The 22,445-nt window shown below is 35.9% G+C and overlaps 1 protein-coding gene across 15 annotated transcripts in view; it reads right to left on the reverse strand.

Annotated features, from left to right (window-relative positions):
* rbms3 (RNA binding motif, single stranded interacting protein) overlaps nt 1–22,445 on the reverse strand; it is a 261,466-nt gene that overhangs the window by 40,487 nt on the left and 198,534 nt on the right. For all 15 annotated transcript variants that reach the window (XR_015510630.1, XR_015510627.1, XR_015510629.1 and 12 more), the window contains 3 exon segments: nt 8,972–9,078; nt 6,230–6,273; nt 1,216–1,312 (listed from right to left, as the gene is read on the reverse strand). Coding sequence is in view for 10 of the 15 variants with exons in the window: in XM_087286245.1 (XP_087142371.1) it covers nt 1,216–1,312; nt 6,230–6,273; nt 8,972–9,078 (248 nt within the window). In the remaining 5 variants the exon portion in view is untranslated.

Raw genomic sequence — 22,445 nt, forward strand, 5'->3', positions numbered from 1 at the left:
TTATGTATGTTTTGCGGTTTATTTTGCTTAGTTTATTAATAACTCGGTTCAAACTGACTTATAAATGTGATTTTTTAAACAGATATTTCCTGTGTAAATACATACTTGAGTGTTGTGTAAATTTTAGTTTCTTTGTGGTTTTTTTGTTGTTTTGTTATTTAACTAAATGTATAACTTATAAACTTATAACTAATATAACTTTTTTAATTTTACACTCATTTTATTTAACAGTGCAAAAAATGTAAAGCTTAATTGTGTTCCTCACAAGCAAAATAAAGGGAATATATGTATATGTGTGTGTGTGTGTGTTTATTTTTTTGTTATTGTGTGTATTTTAGTTTGTGTGTTGTGTTTTGTTACATTACTGTTTTTTATGTTACTTTTCTGTACAGCACTTTGTTTGACTGTCGTAAAATGTGCTATAAAACTAAACTAAACTAGACTAAACTAAACTTAAGTTTTATTTAACAGTGTTGTAAATGTAAAAGCTTAATTGTGTTCTTCATTCATTCATTCATTCATTCATTCAGTGGTTGCAATAGCGGAATGAACCGCCAAATTACCTAGCATATTTTTTACGCAGCAAATGTCCTTCCAGCTGCAACCCAGTACTGGGAAAAACACATACACTACAGCAAATTTAGTTTATTCAATTCACCTATACTACATGTCTTTGGACTGTGGGTGAAACTGGAGCACCCAGAGGAAACCTATGCAAGCACGAGGAGAACATGCAAACTCCACACAGAAATGCCAACTGATCCAGCTGGGACTCGAACCAGTGACCTTCTTGCTGTGAGGCGACAGTGCTAACCACTGAGCCACAGTATCACCTTTATTGTGTCCTTCACAACCAAAATACAGAGTCCCAATTATGGATGCTAAGAAGCCTTTTAAACGTGACAAACTAAATTGAAAACGTAAACCAAAAGTTTCTAAGTGTTTCAAAGAGGATCAAACAGCACAGAAAATATGCAGCTACTTCTAAGTTGTGTCATTTATTAAAGTTCAAATCTTTCTAACAATGTATGTAGTCCACAGAAAGGATAAAAAAAAACCCCTCATGACCCCTTTTAAACAAATGCATAAGTTACATGCAGCATATCATGTGTTCAAATGTTTCTTGGGGCCACTGTATGAATGCCTGTACATGCTGGAGTTAGTTTGCCTGCAGCAAGTGTTTTTCTGAACACTGTCTATGTGCTGTGATCTTACCTGATATGTGGAGACAGGAGAGGCTGCGATGAATGGAGTGATTGACGTTTGAGCGATCATGCGGTTTGTGGAGATGCTGTAGGGTGAGGAGTAGAACCTGGAAGAAACGCAATACACTATTAGTACATTTTTATATGTTATTTTCTTGTTTCTATAGTGCCAAGCTCAGACAACATGATTTTTTTGTCTATTATGATTGCTGCTGTTTCACATACAACAAAGTCATTATTTTGCCAAGTACAATGCGATCCTGAATTAACATCTATGTTGATGCTGGAACATCATTTTTGTTCGCAAATACCATAATCCATACCTATTCCCTACTCTAATGATTATCAGGGATCTAGTGGCTTCAGATCGCTGGTATACACATGGATCACTAACGGACTACAAATCTGCCATTATGGACCACAAGACCTCGGCTGTTTCTCAATTCCAAGAACGCAGAGAACGGACTTGTGTTCTTGTGGAGAGCGGTCTTGCCAGGTGTCCTCGGAAGAACGAACTCAGGAGACCGCGAGGGCAGAGATATCCTTTGAGAAATGAGATGCTGCGTTCTTCCTGATGGTCACATGACCTTCACGTGTTTAAAATGGAAATTATTTAAACATTACAGCATTCATACAACGATTTATTGTTTTCCCCCTCTTCAAAATATATACTTTGCATAAAAACATTATAAATATGCTCTGCACAATATAAAGAAAACAGATTTTAATACGATTTACAGCAAACAAACACCCTTAATGTGTTTATTCCTATATTAAGATGTCAATGTTAATGTTTATTTTCACCGTTTTATTTAGGGAAACTCCTGAGGTAAATAAGTGATATCTCTGAACTTTAATAATAAATCTAAATAAAATGCAGCGCTTCCCACCTCCAGTCGCAATGACTTCTGGGACTTCCAGAGTGAGTTCGGTGCTCAAGTCTGCATCAGTGCGTCCTCAATATCAAGAACACATCCGGGAAGTTTCACGCGTCCTCCTTACTTGCGGTCTTGAGTATTGGAACTGAACTTAGGCAGCTGATAATGACGTTGCACGAGAACACGAGGACGCAAGACCACTGAAGAACGCATATTGAGAAACAGCCATAGTCATGCACCACACACATGCACACACACACAACCGGTTCCTGATGCTGACTGATTGCAAACACACAGCTGATGCTGCTCAAGTACTGATTACATACGCATATATATGGCTCACTTTGAGACACTCATTGCTGAGTCTTGTTTACTGTTTAGTCACATTACAACGTGTTTCCTTTGTCTTTCTTTGAAGTATTTTGATCCTCGCCTTGTTTATTTGACTACGACTCTGGATTGCCCATACACATCTGTTTGCCCCTGTGTTGACCATTGCTTACCTGACCTCTCTAATAAGCTTGCATTTTGATACGCACCCCTGTTGTTAGGGTCACTTCACGTTACACTTACTCCGAAACCCAACCATAACTGTAAACTATTCCCCAAATCAGAGGGAAATAATAGTTGATGATGTAAAATCATGTATCATGTAAAAGTGCAGAAACCTAACCATAGGCCTAAACATAAACTGTAAACAAATCACTTAATTCTGATTGGCTGATTGGAATGTTTATCCAGGATCAACATAGATGTTAATCCAGGAACATGTCGCATTTGGGATGTCCCATCACAATGAACAAAACATTATTAAGAACTGAATGCATTTTAAACAAATCATTTATAATATTGTCAGTATTGAGTAATTTACTGCATGTCTGTTGAAGTGTTTGTTTAATATACACCACACACAGATTAATAAAAGTATCGTGTCTGAGTTTTAGCTGTATATTTGTGTGTTTTTATCTTCATAGGTTTGTCACGACAGTTCATTTGTTGATTCCTCCTTGTTACCCGAGCAACAACATTTTCCAATAGCTACAGTTCTCGGCCTGGACTTTATTTATCATTGTGTACCTACTGCGGACATGTTTCATCTGCAAGCTCCGTTGCTAGGCTTTATTGATCGGCTTGTCTGGTAGCTGAGAAATGGAGCGTGGGGAAAGAAATGCTGTCTGCCCCAGAGAGCTCATGCTCCCTTATGTCACAGTCGTACAAGATGACCTGAGTGAGAACACGTCCAGGAAGATGGTAACACAATATCTCAGAGGAGCTTCAAAATGTGAAGCTTTACACATCGGTTTACATTAGCCGCGCAATCCTTTTTTTAGCGTAGCATCTTCTCTGGTGTTATTTATGCCGGCTATTAGCTTCAGTGCATTGACATTGAGACAGCACGAGCCATTAAACAATTAAGACTGTATGAACTCTCTATATATACATGCTAATCTGTCCAAAGTGATGAGAAGTAGAAAGGATACAAATAAGCGTTCTATTCCTCTGCATCTTTCGAGTCAGCTCGTTTATTTACAATTCAGAATCTGCCCTTCTTTCCCCCGTTGCATATTTTTGTCATTCCTTATTTCGTTCCCTTTTTCCTGCTGAGTCAGGGGTGCAGAAGCAGCCGGAGCTGGTAGCTGAGGTATGACTGTGACTGTTTCCCAGGAGAGCTGGATCTGAGACAGAGCCCTGGGCAGTCCGTCCACTGGAGTGGACAGACAGAAAGGCTTTATTTCCCCTATCCCAGCACCCATCTCCCTGCCCTGAAACCAGCACCTGACGAAACACTTACAGCCTTCGCTGCAACAATAGCACAAAATGCAGATTGGATATGACAGTATTGGTGTGTATGTGTGTGTGCACACCAGTGTATAAGACAGCTTTGTAAAGTTAAGTCTTACTCACTGCATCTCAGACATTGTGAACTCAGCTGCTGGGAAGCTGGCTAATTAGTTAAGGAAGCTAGTTGACCAGTATTTATCAATAACATCCTCTAAATAATAGTGTATATGTTGTAAAACATGTCTTCTGCCCCCTTGTGGATTATCCAAGACCCTCAGGAGGTGGAATGATTTCTATTTTTTTGTTTTACCAATTGTGAAAGTTCCGTGTTGTTGGCATACACATATGTTTTTGTGAATTGTTTGCTTGATGCATGTTATTATCATTATAATGTATTTCCAAACATCCACCGTTATGTCCACTATAATACAAAAGATGATTAAATTAAACATTTAAACAATTGCATTAAAATAAATTTAAAAAAGCATAATTTTTGTAAAATATACTATTATAGTATTTTGTATTAATAAATTCATGTTTATTCGGCAAAGATGCATTACATAGATCAAAAGTCAGAGTAAAGCCATTTTAAAATCTTATAAAATATTTAAAATAAATGCATTTATTACCCCTTTTTTTTCCCAATAAAAAATCAGTATCAATTAAATTGTTTGACAGCACTCTTTGAAACATTGACAATCTAATAAAATGTTGTTGAGCATCTGATCAGCCCATTAAAATTGCTTCTGAAGGATCACGGCTAAAAAAAAAGTTGCTGAAAATAACGTTTTTCCATTACTGGAAGACATTTTTTATTTAAAACTGAAAACAGCTACTTAAAATGGTAATAAATTATTTAACAACATTATTGCATTTATTGCAATTAGAGCCTTTTTTTTCTCAGGGTATTTTTCCTTCACTTTCATCAATTGGTGAAGTTTGCTTCTTGCCACTGTCGCCACTAGCTTGCTTGGTTTGGGACTTGTGGAGCTGCGCATTGATGGATTTGCTCTTCAGTGTTTGAATTTTCAGCAGTGAATTTTAAACCACACTGAACTGAACTGAATTCAACTCTGAAAACTAGTTTGACAGTTTCAATTTACTAGAACTTCTATGTTAAGCTGCTTTGATACAGCATACATTGTAAAAGTGCTATAGAAACAAAGATGAATAAATCAAATACATGTGCATAGGTATAAATGTTGGAGAAACTTACTATTGAAAGTAATGCATTACAAAATTGAGCAACTCCCCAAAAAAGCAACTAATTGCGTAACTTAGTTTTGGTAAGTAATATGTTATGTTACTTTAGAGTTAAGTTTTTTTCTACTTTTAGCATCAGAACTTGTTTTTGTAACTTATTTTACAAATTTTAAAAAAGTAACTCAAATAATATTGCTTAATTTTGAAAAGTAAAATGTTACTTTACTCTTTAGAAAAGAAATATTATTATGCAACTTGCGTTACTTGCAATGCGTTACCCCCGACAATGTAAATAAGAGTCTTTAATCAATGAATAAATTCCATAAAACGTCTCACAATAGATGACTTATAAGACAAGAATAGGGTCTGTCTAGGGTTATATATACTTGCAAAATAAAATAAAGTTTTGCATTCAAAAAATAAATTATTGGACAAAAATTGAAATAAGTATATGCAAATCTCCAAAAATCGCAAAGCAAAAAAATACATTTTTGAGAAATAAAAATAGATTTTGCAAACAAAAATAAAGAACTGCAAAGGGAAAATTAAGTTTTGAGAAATAAAATTGAAATTTGCAAACAAAAAACTGCAAATAAAAATCAAACAGTGCAATAAAAACTAATATATAAATATAAATATAAAAACAAAAAAATACAAAATACAAAAAAAACAATATATACACCCCATGTGTGCCCTTCATGTTTCTGCTTGTTTCACTTTGTGATACTGATTTGACAAGGGGGTGGAGTCAAGGGAACTTGGGCGTTTATTGCATTCTTTTGACTCTGCCCCCTGTCAAATATATATATAAAATATTTCATATTTTATATTTATTTGCACGTTGTTTGTTTTTATTTCTCAAAATGTAATTTTCCCGTTGCAGTTCTTAATTTTTAGAAGCAAAATTAATTTTTATTTCTGAAAAAATTATTTTCGCTTTGTGATTTTTTTGCAATTTGCATGTATTCATTTCATTTTTTGCTCCATTCTTTATTTTTTGTTTGCAAAACTCTTTTATTTTGCAAGTATATATGGCCCTAGATTGACTCCATAGACTAGTAAAACACTGTATGCTAATGATTGCATGTCTATTCAGCAGAATCCACTGCTAGTAGCTTATACATCGTTTACCTTTGGACAAAAACAACAAATGAGTCTTACCCGTTCTGCATTGCGGTGGGGTCATAGGTCAGCGCCATGCCACTCTGAAACACAAGGCAGACAGCACAAAGAGTGAAAGATTGTTCCAGTGAAGCAAGTATCCTATAAAGTCTATTGAGTAATGCTGGCAATAGAACAGGGTCATCTAATAGGGGCCGGCCAAGTGCTCTTTATATCTTTAAAAGCACATGGCTGAGACTTGTAGCCGTGGATCTATTACCTTAGATCGCTGGGCTGTAATACCAGACGGGTTCAGGTTCGATATGGCACAAAGTTATTTGGTATTTACAAGGCTGCAGAAAGCATAGCTCATGTTGACAGAGCCGTGCTAGCTAAGTGAATAAGGGGGGAAAAGCTGGCCGCTTAGACCCATATTGGACTGGAGCAGATAAACAACGCTCATATACTGCAGCTTTTTTGGGCGCCAAGTTTTCCTCAGTGGGGGAGAAAACCTGGAGACTGGTGGGAAAACCATCGACCTAACCTATGTGTGACTGGACACTCTATCTAGTTAATGTGGACCCCTGGGGTTGCATATTGAAATACGCCTTCATGAGAGAGTGCAGCCAAAGTCATAGCGGCTGCCAGCTCCTCATAATGGGCGCTCACGGTCTGGTCGGTATCTGGGCACGCTTCCCTGAACCGCCACGTCATGCCAGCAGCTGGGGCTGCCCAGAAAATGCCAGTTGTTCACCCGCCGCCATTTTCCCATCAGCCAGCCCAGACGGCGAGACTTGCTTCGCGGGAATAAAAACAGGAGAGGAGAGATTAAAGGACTTGAGCGAAAGACTGGGAACTTAAACGTGGCCAGATGACTCCATCAATCAAATGTTTTCTCACACCCCCCATTCTCTTTTCTTGTGTTGTGCAGTTGAAACAAAGGAATTATTCCCTTCTACACATTTGGTGTCTTGGTAAAATAGGATGGAAACTCGGATTGAAAAGATTCAGGATTGTGTGTCACTTAGAATTGAATTGACATTACCCTTTAAATCTCTTTTTTATATTCAAAATGACTTAATTTTGATAGAAACTTTATGCAAACTTTGACAAAATTTATGTTCCATTCAGAGAATCATTATTGGAGATTTTAAAAGTTTAGGCTTGGTGCGATAGTTAATAGCCTCTTTCACACATGCAGACCCTTCTGCAATTTTCCAGAAAGGTCTGGATGTGTGAACAGGCCCTTTTTGAAAATAACGGTAAATTAATTTCTGCAAATTTCCAGAAAGAGAAGTTGTAACATTAACGGTAATTTGCTGGAATACTGCTCTGTGTGAACGCAGAAGAAAAATTGCCGGAAAGAGCATGTTCACTATTAGAAAGCACTGACGTGAGACATCTATTCCAGCCAATCAGAACACTCAGACGCATTTACATCTGTGCTGGTTATGAAATAAAAGCCTTTGAATATTTTTTAAGACACATTCGGCTGCTGGAAGTTAGTCAGATAAGTTTCTATGTTTCCTTCTTAATGCCAACTATTGAAAAAATAATTGATAAAATGCTTCTGATAAACCGCTGTTTATTTACCTTCAAGCTCTGTTGTTTAACGCGTGTGCACGTCAAGTGCTCCAGTGAGCGCCAGCACACACATATATTATGTACATCTCGACATGTCAAAGCGTTCCTCCATATGTTTTCGTCGAAGTTGTTAACAATGCTTATCCATTCACAAAGTTTGTGATGTAGTTAAATGCGTAAACATGTAGCGGGGGTTAGTGCTTTGCGTTTGGATGTCTCTGGGACAAAAAGCAGCTGCATAAATGCTAAAAAAAAAAAAAAAAAAGTGAAATCATTAACATCAACATCCTTGCCTGTGTGAACAGCGCTTTTTTGAATTAAAGTCATTCAGGAAACTTTACAGATATTTACTGGTATCACTGTGTGAAAGGGGCTTATGTTACCAGTTTTGTCACTTGCCCACCACGTCATTGCCATCAACGTCATTTTGATTTTTTAATAGTAATAAATATCATTTAGTTGTGTAAGAGAAAATACACTACAGTATAAAACAGAAAGATTTCGATTACAGATCAGCAGGAGTAAGATTTTATTTATCAGTGAGTCAATGACTGGCCGATTTAAGTACTAGAGGATGAGTTTTGTGCTGCAGAGCGCGGCTCGCACATCATCAAATCATCACCATAGTTACAATCAACAAGATCAAAGTTGTATTTGCTAAAATATAAACAGTATCATGAACATGACCAGAATATTTTCATGTCAGAGTAATTTGCACATACTATTTGAATTTTTACCTGGCAAGAGCACTTGTAAGTACACTCAAATTATAATGTTGAACCCAATTGCTAACTCTAAAGTAATTTAATTAATTTATGAAAAAAAAAAAATTTATAAAATAAATAATTAAATAGTGCACATACTTTTTAAAGCTATTTAAAAGCATCCCATGCCTGGTGACAGACATACAGACAGACAGACAGACAGACAGACAGACAGACAGACAGACAGACAGACAGACAGACACATGGATTGATGGATGGATGGATGGATGGATGGATGGATAGATAGATAGATAGATAGATAGATAGATAGATAGATAGATAGATAGATAGATAGATAGGAAGATGGATGGATGGATATGGTAGACAGACAGACAGACAGACAGACAAACATTTTACTAGACTGCTACTCTAACTATTTCTGCTATTGAAAGGCAGAATGAAACAGAGTAGTTTACAGGATGTGCGGTAGATTTTTGAGTGCACGATAGCTCACCTCTCCTTCCCGGGGCCACGGTCGTCCATTCTGAGGGTACTTGCTCTGACTCTGCCTCTTCTTCTGTCCCCCGTCTGCAAACTTGCACAGCAGCGGCTCCGTCGGGGCTGTTGAGAAGAGGGAACAAACACAGAAGAATATAAAAGATCAGTCGGCCAGCCAGCGGGGTGCGAGAGAGAGGAGTGGACGGATACCTCCATAGGTCAACCGCAGTACGATTGATGGAAAGGTCGTGACCTCTGCAAAGAAAGTGGAGTGTGTTTTCAACAGAGAGGGAAATGTTACACCGCAGGTATCACACCCACACCGAGCCCACAGAGCAGCGGAGGAATATCCAATGACCTTTTGAAGTTCAACACCCCTCCACTGTCTCCCATCCATTTCCTGCACCCCCACACTTTCATTATGTCTTCAACACTCAGACCATCGGCTTCACTTTTGGCACGGACGTCCCCTCAAATCTTCTCCTTCAAAACAACTTCCCTGGCAGCTCTTCAAAGCGGCCTTGTTTAACATTTGCAAAATAATAAACGGCCTGATTGAGACGGTAATAAGTAACTTTACCAAACATTGTTTGCTTTTGGTGTTCATAGACACAGACAGACAGACAGACAGACAGACAGACAGACAGACAGACAGACAGACAGACAGACAGACAGACGGACAGACGGATGGACGGACAGACAGACAGACGAATGGACAGACAGGTAGTCAAATAGACGAATGGATGGATGTATGAATGGATAGATAAGTGGATGGATGGATGTATGGATGAACACAGTACGATAGATAGATAGATAGATAGATAGATAGATAGATAGATAGATAGATAGATAGATAGATAGATAGATAGATAGATAGATAGATAGATAGATAGATAGATAGATAGATAGATAGATAGATAGATAGATAGATAGATGGACACAGTACAATAGATAGCAGTGTTGGGCAAGCTACTCCTTAAAAATGTAGTGAGATAAGTTATTACTCAGTTAAAATAGTTGGGTTAAAAATACCCCAACATAAAACCCAACTATAGATTATTATATTATTATAGCACCTTCCCAATTATGAGCTATTTTAACAAAATGCATTGCATTATATAATTGAACCCAATGCATTGGTTTATTTTGATTAAATGTTATTTTTTCCATTAAGATCTTACTATTGCTACTGTTACTAATACTACTATTAATTTTATAGCTATGGCTGTATAAATAAATAACATACCGTTCCAGACACTTTTATAAAATAAATCAAGAATCATAAACAACGAAGAAACAGAAGAAAGTGCAGACAGATATAAACTGTGCAAGCAGAAAATCACGTGTTGATGGAGCAGAATATGGAGCTCTGTGTGCTGTAGAGACTGTCTAGCAGCTGCAGCAGGCTTCACTCAGTGTCCATAATCTACAAAACATTTTAACACATGCATCACTTCTAAAAGATGGTCTTGGATGGTGAAACGGATTTAAAAACACGACATGGAGAGGTAATTTGATTAAAAAAATAACAATATTAATGCGTTATAGCTTATATAAACTTTATAATGCAAAAATAACATTGCGCACACATGTTAATACAGCTGTCCTGTGTCAGTTGAGTTATTAAACAAATAACCCAATAAATATTAAAAATAACCCAACAAAGCATAAAATATTTATAACTCAACCACTGGGTTAACTAAATAACTCAACATTTAGAGTGTAGCTACTCTACTTAAAATGAAGCTACAGTAAAAGCTAACCCCTGGGAAATGTAGCAAGCTAAGCTAAAAGCTACATGGCAAAAGTAGCTTTACTACATTTAAGCTATTTTTACAATTTTCATTTTTAAATCAAAGCAACTTTATATATATATATATATATATATATATATATATATATATATATATAGTAAAGTATTAGTATTTTTTGAGCACAGCATCAGAAATTAAGTTATTGCATCGTAACACACAGAAGTAACGCACCAAAAACTTGTCGAACACCGTAAAACAGCAAGAAGAAGAAATCAAGATTCTCGCTATCATATGGATTTACTTTCATCAGCTAGACACCGACCTCAAAGCTTCGTAAATGTCAGTGCCGTCACTTATTGATCCATGATCGGTAAACGTAGCTTGTGTGGACGCTACTGTGCTACTTGACTAAAAAAAAGCTTTGCTACTGAAAAGCTACTTGATTTAGAAAGTAGTGATGCTACCGCAACACTACTGAGAAATGCAAAAACTAGTAGTTAAGCTACAGCCCAACACTGATAGATAGATAGATAGATAGATAGATAGATAGATAGATAGATAGATAGATAGATAGATAGATAGATAGATAGATAGAAGGATGGATGGATGGATGGATGGACACAGTACAAAAGACGGATGGATGGACAGTACGGTAGATGGATGGATGGATCTATGGATGGGTCGATGGATGTATCTATCCATCTATCTACTGTACTTTGTCCATTCACCCATCCATCCATTTATTTGTACTATTTCCATCCATCCATCCATCATCCATCCATCCATCCATCCATCCATCCATCCATTTATTTATCCATCCATCCATTGTACTGTGTCCATCCATCCTTCTATCTATCCACCCTTCTATCCATCCACCCTTCCATCCATCCATCCATCCATCCATCCATCCATCCATCAGCTTCCCTTTTGGCACAGACGTCCCCTTAGATCTTCTCCATCAAAACAACTTCTCTGGCAGCTCTTCAAAGCGGTCTTGTTTAATGTTTGCAAAATAATAAACAGCCTGATTGAGACGGTAAATAGTAACTTTCCCAAACAATGTTTGCTTTTGGTGCTCACTGCTGTGTATATCTCGCCTACTATCTCTGACCACATGGAAGAAAAAAAAAATGTGGAAAGCAAAGCGCGAAGGCTCAACTGAGACCCCGAGGGGCCGCTTCACGCAACATGTGAGCAAAGAGTTCAAAAGAGTTCTCTTCCAAAAGTGCAAAGCAGGATAGCAGGCGCTGAGGCGAAACGCTTCAATGTTCTCGCTCAGTCATGACGGCAATATGAATTGCGGGGTGTGGAAAACCTCTCTAAAGTGTACAATTGCACTTGAAGAGCAGGAAATTTTGCTCTCGAGTTGAACAAATTCCTGCACGCCACAGCTAAGCTAAACTTAATTTGGTTTCCTCGGCAACCAGAAAAACTCATTTATAGCGAGCGCAAAACTTCTTGGATGATGGGATCTGGCAGAGAGAGATGATAGATGCGGGAGGAGGAGTTTCTGCTTTGTGGAGTCCAGACAACTATTCTGAGTAATCCTGCCCTCCGGCAATATGACTCTACAGTCACCTCTGAAAGTATGTTAGTTTGGCAGAGAAAAATGAACACTTTCTCTTTCACGCGCTCTCACCTGCACTGCGATATTCCAGCCGCTCGGTGGAACAATAGATTGCTGTTGTATTACAGACTGCAGAGGCTGCTTTGTGTGTAAATAAGCGCATTTATTGCATAGAAGCTGATAAAACAAATGCTAAACAGGAAGCTGAATGTCCTCAACACAACATATTCCGTAGGCGAGCAGAATATCTAATGGCTGCTGTTTGTTCTCTTCTGTCTGGTGTTTAGAATGAGGCATCAAACAAGGGATCAGATCTTCAAATCAAAGAGTTTACAATATAATAGTTGGTTTGTGATTGTGATTATTGAGAAAAACACTAATTACTTAGTCTGATGGCAGAGAAAGAAAGGTGAGATGAGAGAAGAAAAAAAAAAGAAGTGAGATGAGATAAATTAAGAGGAAATTAGAACGGAGAAAACACAATGTGATGAACGATATAATATGAGTCAAACATGGGGTTTAAAGCATGAAAACAATAACAGTTTATTAAAGCTTTATTTATTTTTAAAGATGTTTTATTAGATTTTTCATTAGAATGTGTCTTGGTGTTTTTTTTTATTTTGAGCAAAAATTGAAAAGAGGAAAAAAAAATCCTGTATTTTAAAGACACAAACTAAAACATTTCAGTGTAAAGGTCTTTGCACAGTGAAGTTTAAAATTTTCGTATGCTTTTTTTTTGTATTCATATGCGAAAAGTTCATCACGTAAACAAACCCTGCACACTAAGTCCGATGGGTATTAAACGATCCATGAAAAAAAAAACGTGAGGTCGAATATATTTTTTTAATGTGCGAAATATACGGATGAAAGTTTCGGATTCAGTGTTCAATAACCTTAACAGTAGTAACTTTACCAAAGTACTTTTAAATATTAAAATATTTTTACAGATCCCAAAAAATAAATAAATCTTAAAATTCTTATATTTTGCCACTAAAATCCCAATTTGTCTTTAAAATATATTTAATCTCCCACCAAATCATAAATTCATACATTTATCAGAGTAAACATAAGGGGGGGAAAAGGCATCAAACAAGAGATCAGATCTTCAAATCAAAGAGTTTACATCATAATAGTTGGTTTTTGATTGTGATTATGGAGAAAAACACTAATTACTTAGTCTGATAGCAGAGAAAGAAAGGTGAGATGAGAGAAGAAAAAAAAAGAAGTGAGAAGAGATAAATTAGGAGGAAATTAGAACAGAGAAAATGAGTCAAATACAAAATCGGGTTTTCAAGCACGAAAACAATAACAGTGTAATGCAACTTCACTATATTTTTCATTAAAATGTGTCTTGGCATTTTTTGGAGTAAAAAATGAAAAGGGAAAAAAACTGGGATTTAAAAAAAAAACACAAACTAAAACAATTCAGTGTGACACTACTTAAAATATTTTTTAATATTAAAAGACTTAGGCTTGGTGCAATAGTCTGTGTTAACAGGGTTAAGCCACAACACCAGTTCTGTCACTTGCCCACCACTTGACCAAGTCATTTTGATTTTTACAGTAATAAAAATCAATTAGTTGTGTTAGAGAATAGACACTGCAATATAAAACTGAAGGCTTTCGATCACAGATCAGCAGTAAAAGTCCGATTTCTTTAATCAGTGAGTAAGTTAGTGACAGGCTGATTTAAGTAGAGGAGGATGAATTTGGTGCTGTAGACCATGGCTCGTACATCATCCTTATCATCATGATCATCATCATCATCATCATCATCATCAATCCTCAAAATAAATACCTTTACATTCTTATATTTTGCCACTAAAATCACTATTTTTCTTTAAGGTCTATTTATTCTCCAACCAAATCTTAAATTTATATATCTATCAGAGGAAACATAGGATAACAAATAACAAAAAAGAGAAACAAAATATATATTTTAAAAAAAGGAAGTTGTGCAAAAAATCTAAATAAAACAAGCAATTCTTCACCAATACAAGCTGTTCTCATAAACACCAATTTTCTCCTAATTATTTCAAATCTCTCACTAAATAATAAATTATTCATGAATTGCACACTAAGGAAAAATAAATGAACAAACAAGAGAAGAGAAGAGGAGAGAAGAGGAGAAGAGAAGAGAAAAGTTTTGATCTCCTGTGATGTGTGTGTGTGTGTGTGTTTTGAGCTGTTGTGAGGTGGGGTAAAAGTCCCTCTCCTCCACCTGCAGAGGAGGCAGGGTCCACACCTGCACTCCTGTCATCACCATCCTATTATACACACACACGCACACGCTGGCCAGCACTGATAACGCCAGCACAACACAAGCTCCTCCATTGTGGATGACAGACAGAAACGAGGCGGCAGAAAAGATCACAGCTTTTGCGGCAGACTTAAAATGTTGGAGCAAGCAGCTCTACCCTTGCCCTATCTCAAAAACAACGAGTCTGTGTGTGTGTGTTTCAGCTGAGACAGTGGGAAAACGCCCTGTATTAAACCTCCTCACAGTTTAGGTCGAACTCTAAAATAACAACCAGCGCCATCATAAAACAGAGAAGCCAAATAGATCTGGGAGTTTTTTGTGCTGCTTTTGGAGCGTGGTGGAATATCCATGCTGATTTTATGAGCAGGCTCTGCTTGGCATTAGCTCTGTTTGTTTTGCTAGTCAGGTTGCCCTGAACTCAAAGTGCTGAATCTCACTCATGTGGAGAACCTTTTCAGCCTTTGTTAAGAAAGAACGACTGATTTCTGATTCAGACCCAGATTTCATCCAGGGAAATCATACTGCAGCATGCAAACAAGCACAAAAACCTTCTGCAGCAACCTTACTCAAGTGTCTACATCAGCTATAATCAGATAAAAAAGCTCTCAAGCTGGTCGTGATCATTTTTCCAAGCAGTCAGAGTTTGCACAATGTAAATAAGAAACACAAAGCTTTTGACTTGAGACAGTAAACAATTACTCAAAATGCATTACCAGATGCATAAAAAGACCCTACACCAGAGATGCCCAAACTAGAGTATGCAGGCCAAAGTCGGCCTGTAGTAACCTTTGATTTGACCAGTCAACCAATAAGAGAAGAAAGCAGAGAATAAAAGAATCCCTCAAGCAGAGATTGTCATGTCTAATTTAACCTAAACGTTTTGTTTGTTTAAATTCCTGAGCTACAAAAAAAAGCAAAACTTAAATTAAATGTTTTAATTAAATGTGAATTAATCAGATTTTTAAAGGTTATGAAACCCATTTTTTTTTACTTTGACAGATATATCGTCACCTTGGAATTTTAAGGTTCTATCTGCATTCTGAATGATTTTGAGATATTGAGCTTCAAAGTATTTGCAGTCCATAGCAAACAGTATGTGCGTAACATTTTTTATTCATTTTTAATAAAAGTCTTAAATTGTAAACAACTTATAAACAAAACATCCCATCCCAATGTAAATAAGTTGTCAATTAATAGGAATATGTCAATAACTTAATTTTGACAAAAATGTCAGATAGAACCTTATACCTTATAACTCTACGGTGACGATATATATATATATATATATATATATATATATATATATATATATATATATATATTAGATTAGATTAGATTCAACTTTATTGTCATTACACATGTACAAGTACAATGCAACGAAATGCAGTTTAGGTCTAACCAGCAGTGCAATAGCAGCAAGTGCAGGATACAGGAATAAGTTATAAAGTGCAGTTATAGAAAACTATGGTGATATTTACAGATGGATGTACTATGAACATTATATACAGGTTGGATAAGCTATGAGCAGATTTACAATATATGAATATATGTGCAGGTTGCTATTAATAATCAGTAGTGTGCAGATAGAAAAACATGATTACAAGTGTATATGTTACAATATATGAATATATGTACAGGGATAGATAAACATGATTACAAGTGTATATGTTACAATATATGAATACATGTACAGGGATAGATGAACATGATTACAAGTGTATATGTAACAATATATGAATATATGTACAGGTTGCTATTAATAATCAGTAGTATGCAGATAAATAAGCATGATTACAAGTGTATATGTATAGTGGGTGTGTACATAATTACAAATGCCCATATGCAGTGGGTATGTACAGTTCAATAAGTAAACAGTTCAATGTGGTGCAGTGAATGTGCAAATTTTTAAATGTGCAAATGTTAAACAGTGCAGTGTTAAACAGTGTATATATATATATATATATATATACATACACAATATATATATATATATATATATATATATATATATATATATATATATATATATATATATATATATATATATATATATATATATATATATATATATTCATTCATTCATTTTCTTGTCGGCTTAGTCCCTTTATTAATCCGGGGTCACCACAGCAGAATGAACCGCAAACTTATCCAGCAAGTTTTTACGCAGCGAATGCCCTTCCAGCCGCAACCCATCTCTGGGAAACATCCACACACACATTCACACACACACTCATCCACTACGGACAATTTAGCTTACCCAATTCACCTGTACCACATGTCTTTGGACTGTGGGGGAAACCGTAGCACCCAGAGGAAACCCACGCGAAGGCAGGGAGAACATGCAAACTCCACACAGAAACGCAACTGAGCCAAGGTTCAAACCAGCGACACAGCGACCTTCTTGCTGTGAGGCAACAGCACTACCTACTGCGCCACTGCCTCGCCATATACTAATTACTAATCACTGCCTCGGTATATATATATATATATTGAGGTCAGAAATATTATGAACTTAAGTTAGAACATGATTAACTTTGTGTTATAAGTAACAATGACCTTAAAACATATGCTGTTGTGGCTATAATGATCATGTAACATTTTCAGTGTAGAAACCACGTGTAACAACTTAACCTCGCTAGACCATATTAACCCCCCAGAACATCTTTAGCAACCTTCTATAGCTACACCCTAACCACCATCCATAATCATCCTAGCAACCCTATTTTAACCACTTTACGGGAAAGTTTGGGGGGAATTGACCTGCCTAATTAACGGTTTATCCCCCGTGAAGAACATCAAAACAAGATGTATGGGGTACATATGAACCATGAGTTACTGACAAAGTCTCTGTCAAAGTCTGACAAAGTCCCATACATAATCTCTGCTGCTCCTTCCTTTAATAGCAAACGGTCGATGAATCTCACATTGTAACATAGGTTATTGTATCAAAAATCAGAAAAACAACAGGAACAAACACAGCATTAGTTTGGCTATACTTTGGTGTTGTTGTGAAAATAAACTTTAAACATCTTCGTGTTATGATCAGTCCCGTGATCCCCCGTGCTCCGCTAGTGTTTGAAGGGAAAGGCGTGTTTACGTTTTTACCCGAACCAGCACTTTATATTTGGTGATGTACAGTATCGACTGCATGCATGGTTATTTAAAAAAAAAAGCCATTTAGGGGCTTTTAATAATATATAAAAATTGCCTTTCTGCAAAATCCAGTTTTATTTGATTGTTGAAAAATACATTTGATCAATTAATTGATTATTAAATAATTTTTTTAGGGTTTTAAATATAAATAAAGTTGTGCTTCAATCAAACTATACTAAAATTAAATTGAATACTAAAAAATACAGCAAACACACAGTGACAAAGCAGCTAACCTTAATTGTTTAAACACCACAAATGTTCTATAAATAAATGCTAAATTGTAGTAAAACCATAATAAATTATTTCATTTCCTCCTCCAAAAGTGTAAGATGCTCTCGGAACTGGTCTGTCATTTTGCTTAAGTTATTTTTGATGACCGTGGTGTCTAATACCAAATTACACAGTTTTATTGCAGTACTTGTGGAAACTATGGTTACCGTAAAACATTTTGGCAAGGCCTTGCTAGACAGCTTCAAGCTACCTATCAACAAAAACAGAAACATATGTACAAGAACACACACACAAGTTCTCTCAATCAGACACTTTATCACACTTAATGAGCTAAAACATGACGCTGTTTGTCAAAGCACCACGGGGCAAACCACAAACACTCTCATGCACTCAAACATCTGCATGTCATTCTGCCAATATTTTAATCAGAGTCTCCTTGGAAGTTCATGCATCATTACATTAAGTGTCCCAACATGATGATGATGACACGTGTTTTTAAATAAAACCTGAACTATTGCAGGGGAAATCAGAATTCTTGGACTCATTTTTACGTTCTCCATTCCTCACAGGGCAGATGTGGGATATTGTTGGGATATGTTTCAATGCTTTGGGAGATTTCCCAAAAAAGAATAAGAATAATAAAAAAGTGTGTAGAGACTAACACAAAAATGAGAGCAGAATTTATTGTAACTAAGCTGTCAAAATGAACACACAAACACTTGCAATTATTTTTTTATTAAATAACTGAACTAACCCTCTGGCAGTCTTCTGGTCATTTAGACCAACATTTTTTTTTAATTATAAAAATACAAAATCATCAGAATGGTCTAAAACTTCTTGACTTTTTTGATATTTGGTATGTGAACACACAAAAATTGAGGCCCTGATTCCAGCATGCTAGACGGTTGTAAAAAATGACCGCCATAGGATATAAAAAGAAAATACGCAAAAATATGAATATTCAGACAGTATTTTGTTTGCAGAAATACAAAAACTATTTTCAACAGGGGAAAATGGATGTTAATTATTGCATAAAAGATAATAATTACCACAAAACTCCTTAAAATTCTAAATAATACAGAAAAAAATATTATTAAACAAAATTAATTTGATTGATTTTTACAAACAAACAAAGGTCAAAGAAAAGGTCAACTTATACATCTAATTTGAGTACACACAGTATGTCTCATAGCCTTTTGGACACCCTTCACTGTACTTTGATGCTCACATCGCGACAATGCAGATCTATGATTGGCCAGCTATGATTAGGTCTGGGTATCATTCAAAAATCTTTGATACCAGTACTGGTACTTTAAAATCAATACCAGTTCCAGGGCAATACTTTTGTTAAAACTAATTTAATAAAATTAGTATTAAAAATTACATAATACATCAGTTATTGCCAGTTTGTAGTTTTGTAGTTAAACTCTTAAAACATCTTAACTCTTAAAAAAAAAAAAAATTAGTCAGTCCAAATAAGTTAAAAAACTCCACTAGCTAGTATGTAGTGAGCACACTTGTGGTGTTGTTTTGTGGCTACCATCACATCATCCAAGTGGAAGCTGCACACTGGTGATGGTGTGGAGAGACTCCTCATAACTATGAAGTGCATTGGGTGTATGGCTATACACGATAAATGCGCTATATAAATACACATTACATTACAAAAAGATTTGACCTAAACATAAACATTGTCAGCATCAGTTTATTTATTTTAGTTAAGTTATTTTTGCTATAGATTTGCCGTCATACACACGTGGTTAACCAACACTGACTTGATTTATCCTTATACTGTAGATATCGAAACTTGGATCCGAAAGACAAGACATTTTTTGATGCTTGAAGTATCGAGACAATTTAGTCATGGCTAAAAAGTGTCAACTTCAATGCAGCCCTAGCAATGACGATCGTGTGCGGGTGTGAGTGTTAAACCAGTGTTGAGTACCATAGAGCTGTGGTTCCCAACCTTTTTTTGCCTGAGACCCCTTTTTCCCCCGGAAAATATTGTGAGGCTCCCCTCCACATTTAATGATAGTATCTCTCATAAAAGTTTGCAGTAAGGATGACAAAAAATGTTGTTTTCAAACAAACAGTATGTTTGTATATTACTAAATCTAGATATGTTTATGCAAAAATAATAGCCTGATGTAAAATATTAAAACATAAGCAAGCAAGTTATAACTGAAAAAACATCCTCTCAAAATTAGTTTATGAAACTTTGCTTATTTTATGATTAAAGTCATTCGCTAGTTCCCGTCTTTTTCTTTTTTTAAAAGTAGCGTCACACAAAATTGCATCGTAAACTTTAAACAATGGCACAAAAAGCTCCTCAGATGTGTTATTGAATCTTTTAGACTGTTTAAATCATCTGTAAAAACGCACTACTTTACACCTATTGGTGAGGTGTGTATTCCTGGTATGTTTTATGATTCTAGATATTTAAATGTTTTATCTATTTTGAATGTTTTATTTTTATTGTCACTAAAAAACATTTTTACATCTGTATCTTTTTGTGTAAAGTGCTTTGAGAATTAAGTTTTAAAGGCACTATATAAAATAAATAATAATTATTATTATTGACAGAGCAACACAAACAGAATGCAGAACTACAAATGCTTACAATGGTGTCAGCGACGTATGCGGCATGTGTTTCCATTAGCTTTAAGCCTCAGTAAAATGAAAGCAGACAAGGTACAGGTGATGAGGGGCTTTAGAACAACATTGAACTGTCAGATGCTGTCAGCAAAAGCACTTTTCCTGTCCTGTCAGCTCTTATTCTTGAAGCATAAGCTCTTAAATTGCACACAAATATGACAGTTTCAGAATTAAGTGTTTAATAACTTTGTAACAATATATAAATGGTAAAGCCAATGGTTTACCTACTCTGTAAAAGACAACAAACATTTTTATGATGCTTTAACTTAATAAGCTAATCAGGTTTCAACTACATTATTTTTTAAGTTATACAAATTTTAACTTCTTAAAACATACCACTATATACATTTCTGGAGAGTGTGAAATACATCCCAGGAGCTACATTTTTCCCCTAAGTTTTGGTTTTCCCGAATCCACCAGAGGTCGCTGTGTGCGCTTTTTTAGATCTCAAATTTCTTGCGAGTGCCATTCATGCCTGCTGTTCTCACATGAATCCACCAGAGGCTGCTGTCGACTGACTAATTCACTGATCTGCTGAACAATAACTGACCCACCCGCCCACTTCCCTAAACCCAACCGACAGTTTTAAAAAGCAATCCAGAAAAAGAAAAGCCCTTTCCAAATTTTTACCACATTTTTAGAATTTACCACATTCTCACCCAGTTATTTAGTTGTTTATATATTTTTTTGGCTGTTTTTGTCTTACCAGCTTTCTGGTAGGGCTGTGCAATTAATCGAAAATCCGATTTCGATTTTGGCTTTTAACGATTATGAAAAACCATTAATCGAGATAAATGATTATTTCATCACGTACCGCCCCCTTTCCAGTTGTACACGTGTGAAAACTCTTTGCCCCTGCAAAGCTCAGTTCCACGTGAAAATGACTAAAATCATGTGCTGTAATGTAACTTTTGCAGCACGGGATGCTCATCATTCATGTTTTCAAAAGCGCAAAAGAGCATGTGCTGTTGTGTGTGTGCGCGCGCTGTGCTTAGCCTCGGACAGGTAGCGTATGTGTGTGTTTGCGCGTGTGCCTAGCTTAGCCTCGGACAGCAGAGAACACACACATCTAACACAATCTTAATGTGAGCGCTTTAATGGTCAAGTACATGCACATTTGTGTCAGAGCGCGGTGTTTAGTGATTATTCATATTAACCCTCATTTGTGTAATATACTAACAAGTTGAAAATCAAAAGACACGAGAAAGAGAAACCATATAAGAGCCGCACTATTCTTAAAGTGACAGTGTGCGGTATTCCTGCTGCCGACTGTTTTTATTATTAATTAATAATAAAATTAAAAATACACTGAAGGTGCTTAAAGCACAGTTTAAACATAACAGATTTAATAACTCATTTCTAATAACTCATTTCTTTTATCTTTGCTATGATGACAGTACATTATATTTTACTAGATTTTTTTAAGATACTAGTATTCAGCTTAAAGTGACATTCAAAGGCTTAACTAGGGTAAACAGACAAGTCATTGTATAACAGTAGTTTCTTCTGCAGACAATCAAACATATATATTGCTTAAAGGGGCTAATAATATCGAGTTATTAAAATAGGTTTCAAAATATTCAAACCTGCTTTTATTCTAACTGAAATAAAACAAATAAGCCTTTTTCTAGAAGAAAAAATATTATAGGAAATACTGTAAACAAAAACCTCTGTTAAACATAATTTGGGAAATATTTATATATAAAAATCAATTCACAGCAGGACAAATAATTTTAACTTCAACTGATAATCGTTTTTAATAATCGTTATTACAATTATGACCAAAATAATCGTGATTATGATTTTTCCCATAATCGAGCAGCCCTACTTTCTGGAGCCGTTCTTCGTCAGACTCATCGTGGTCAACTTC

Source organism: Danio rerio, chromosome 16 (genome assembly GCF_052040795.2).
Source record: "Danio rerio strain M-AB ecotype USA chromosome 16, GRCz13ab, whole genome shotgun sequence".
Classification (NCBI taxonomy): domain Eukaryota; kingdom Metazoa; phylum Chordata; class Actinopteri; order Cypriniformes; family Danionidae; genus Danio; species Danio rerio.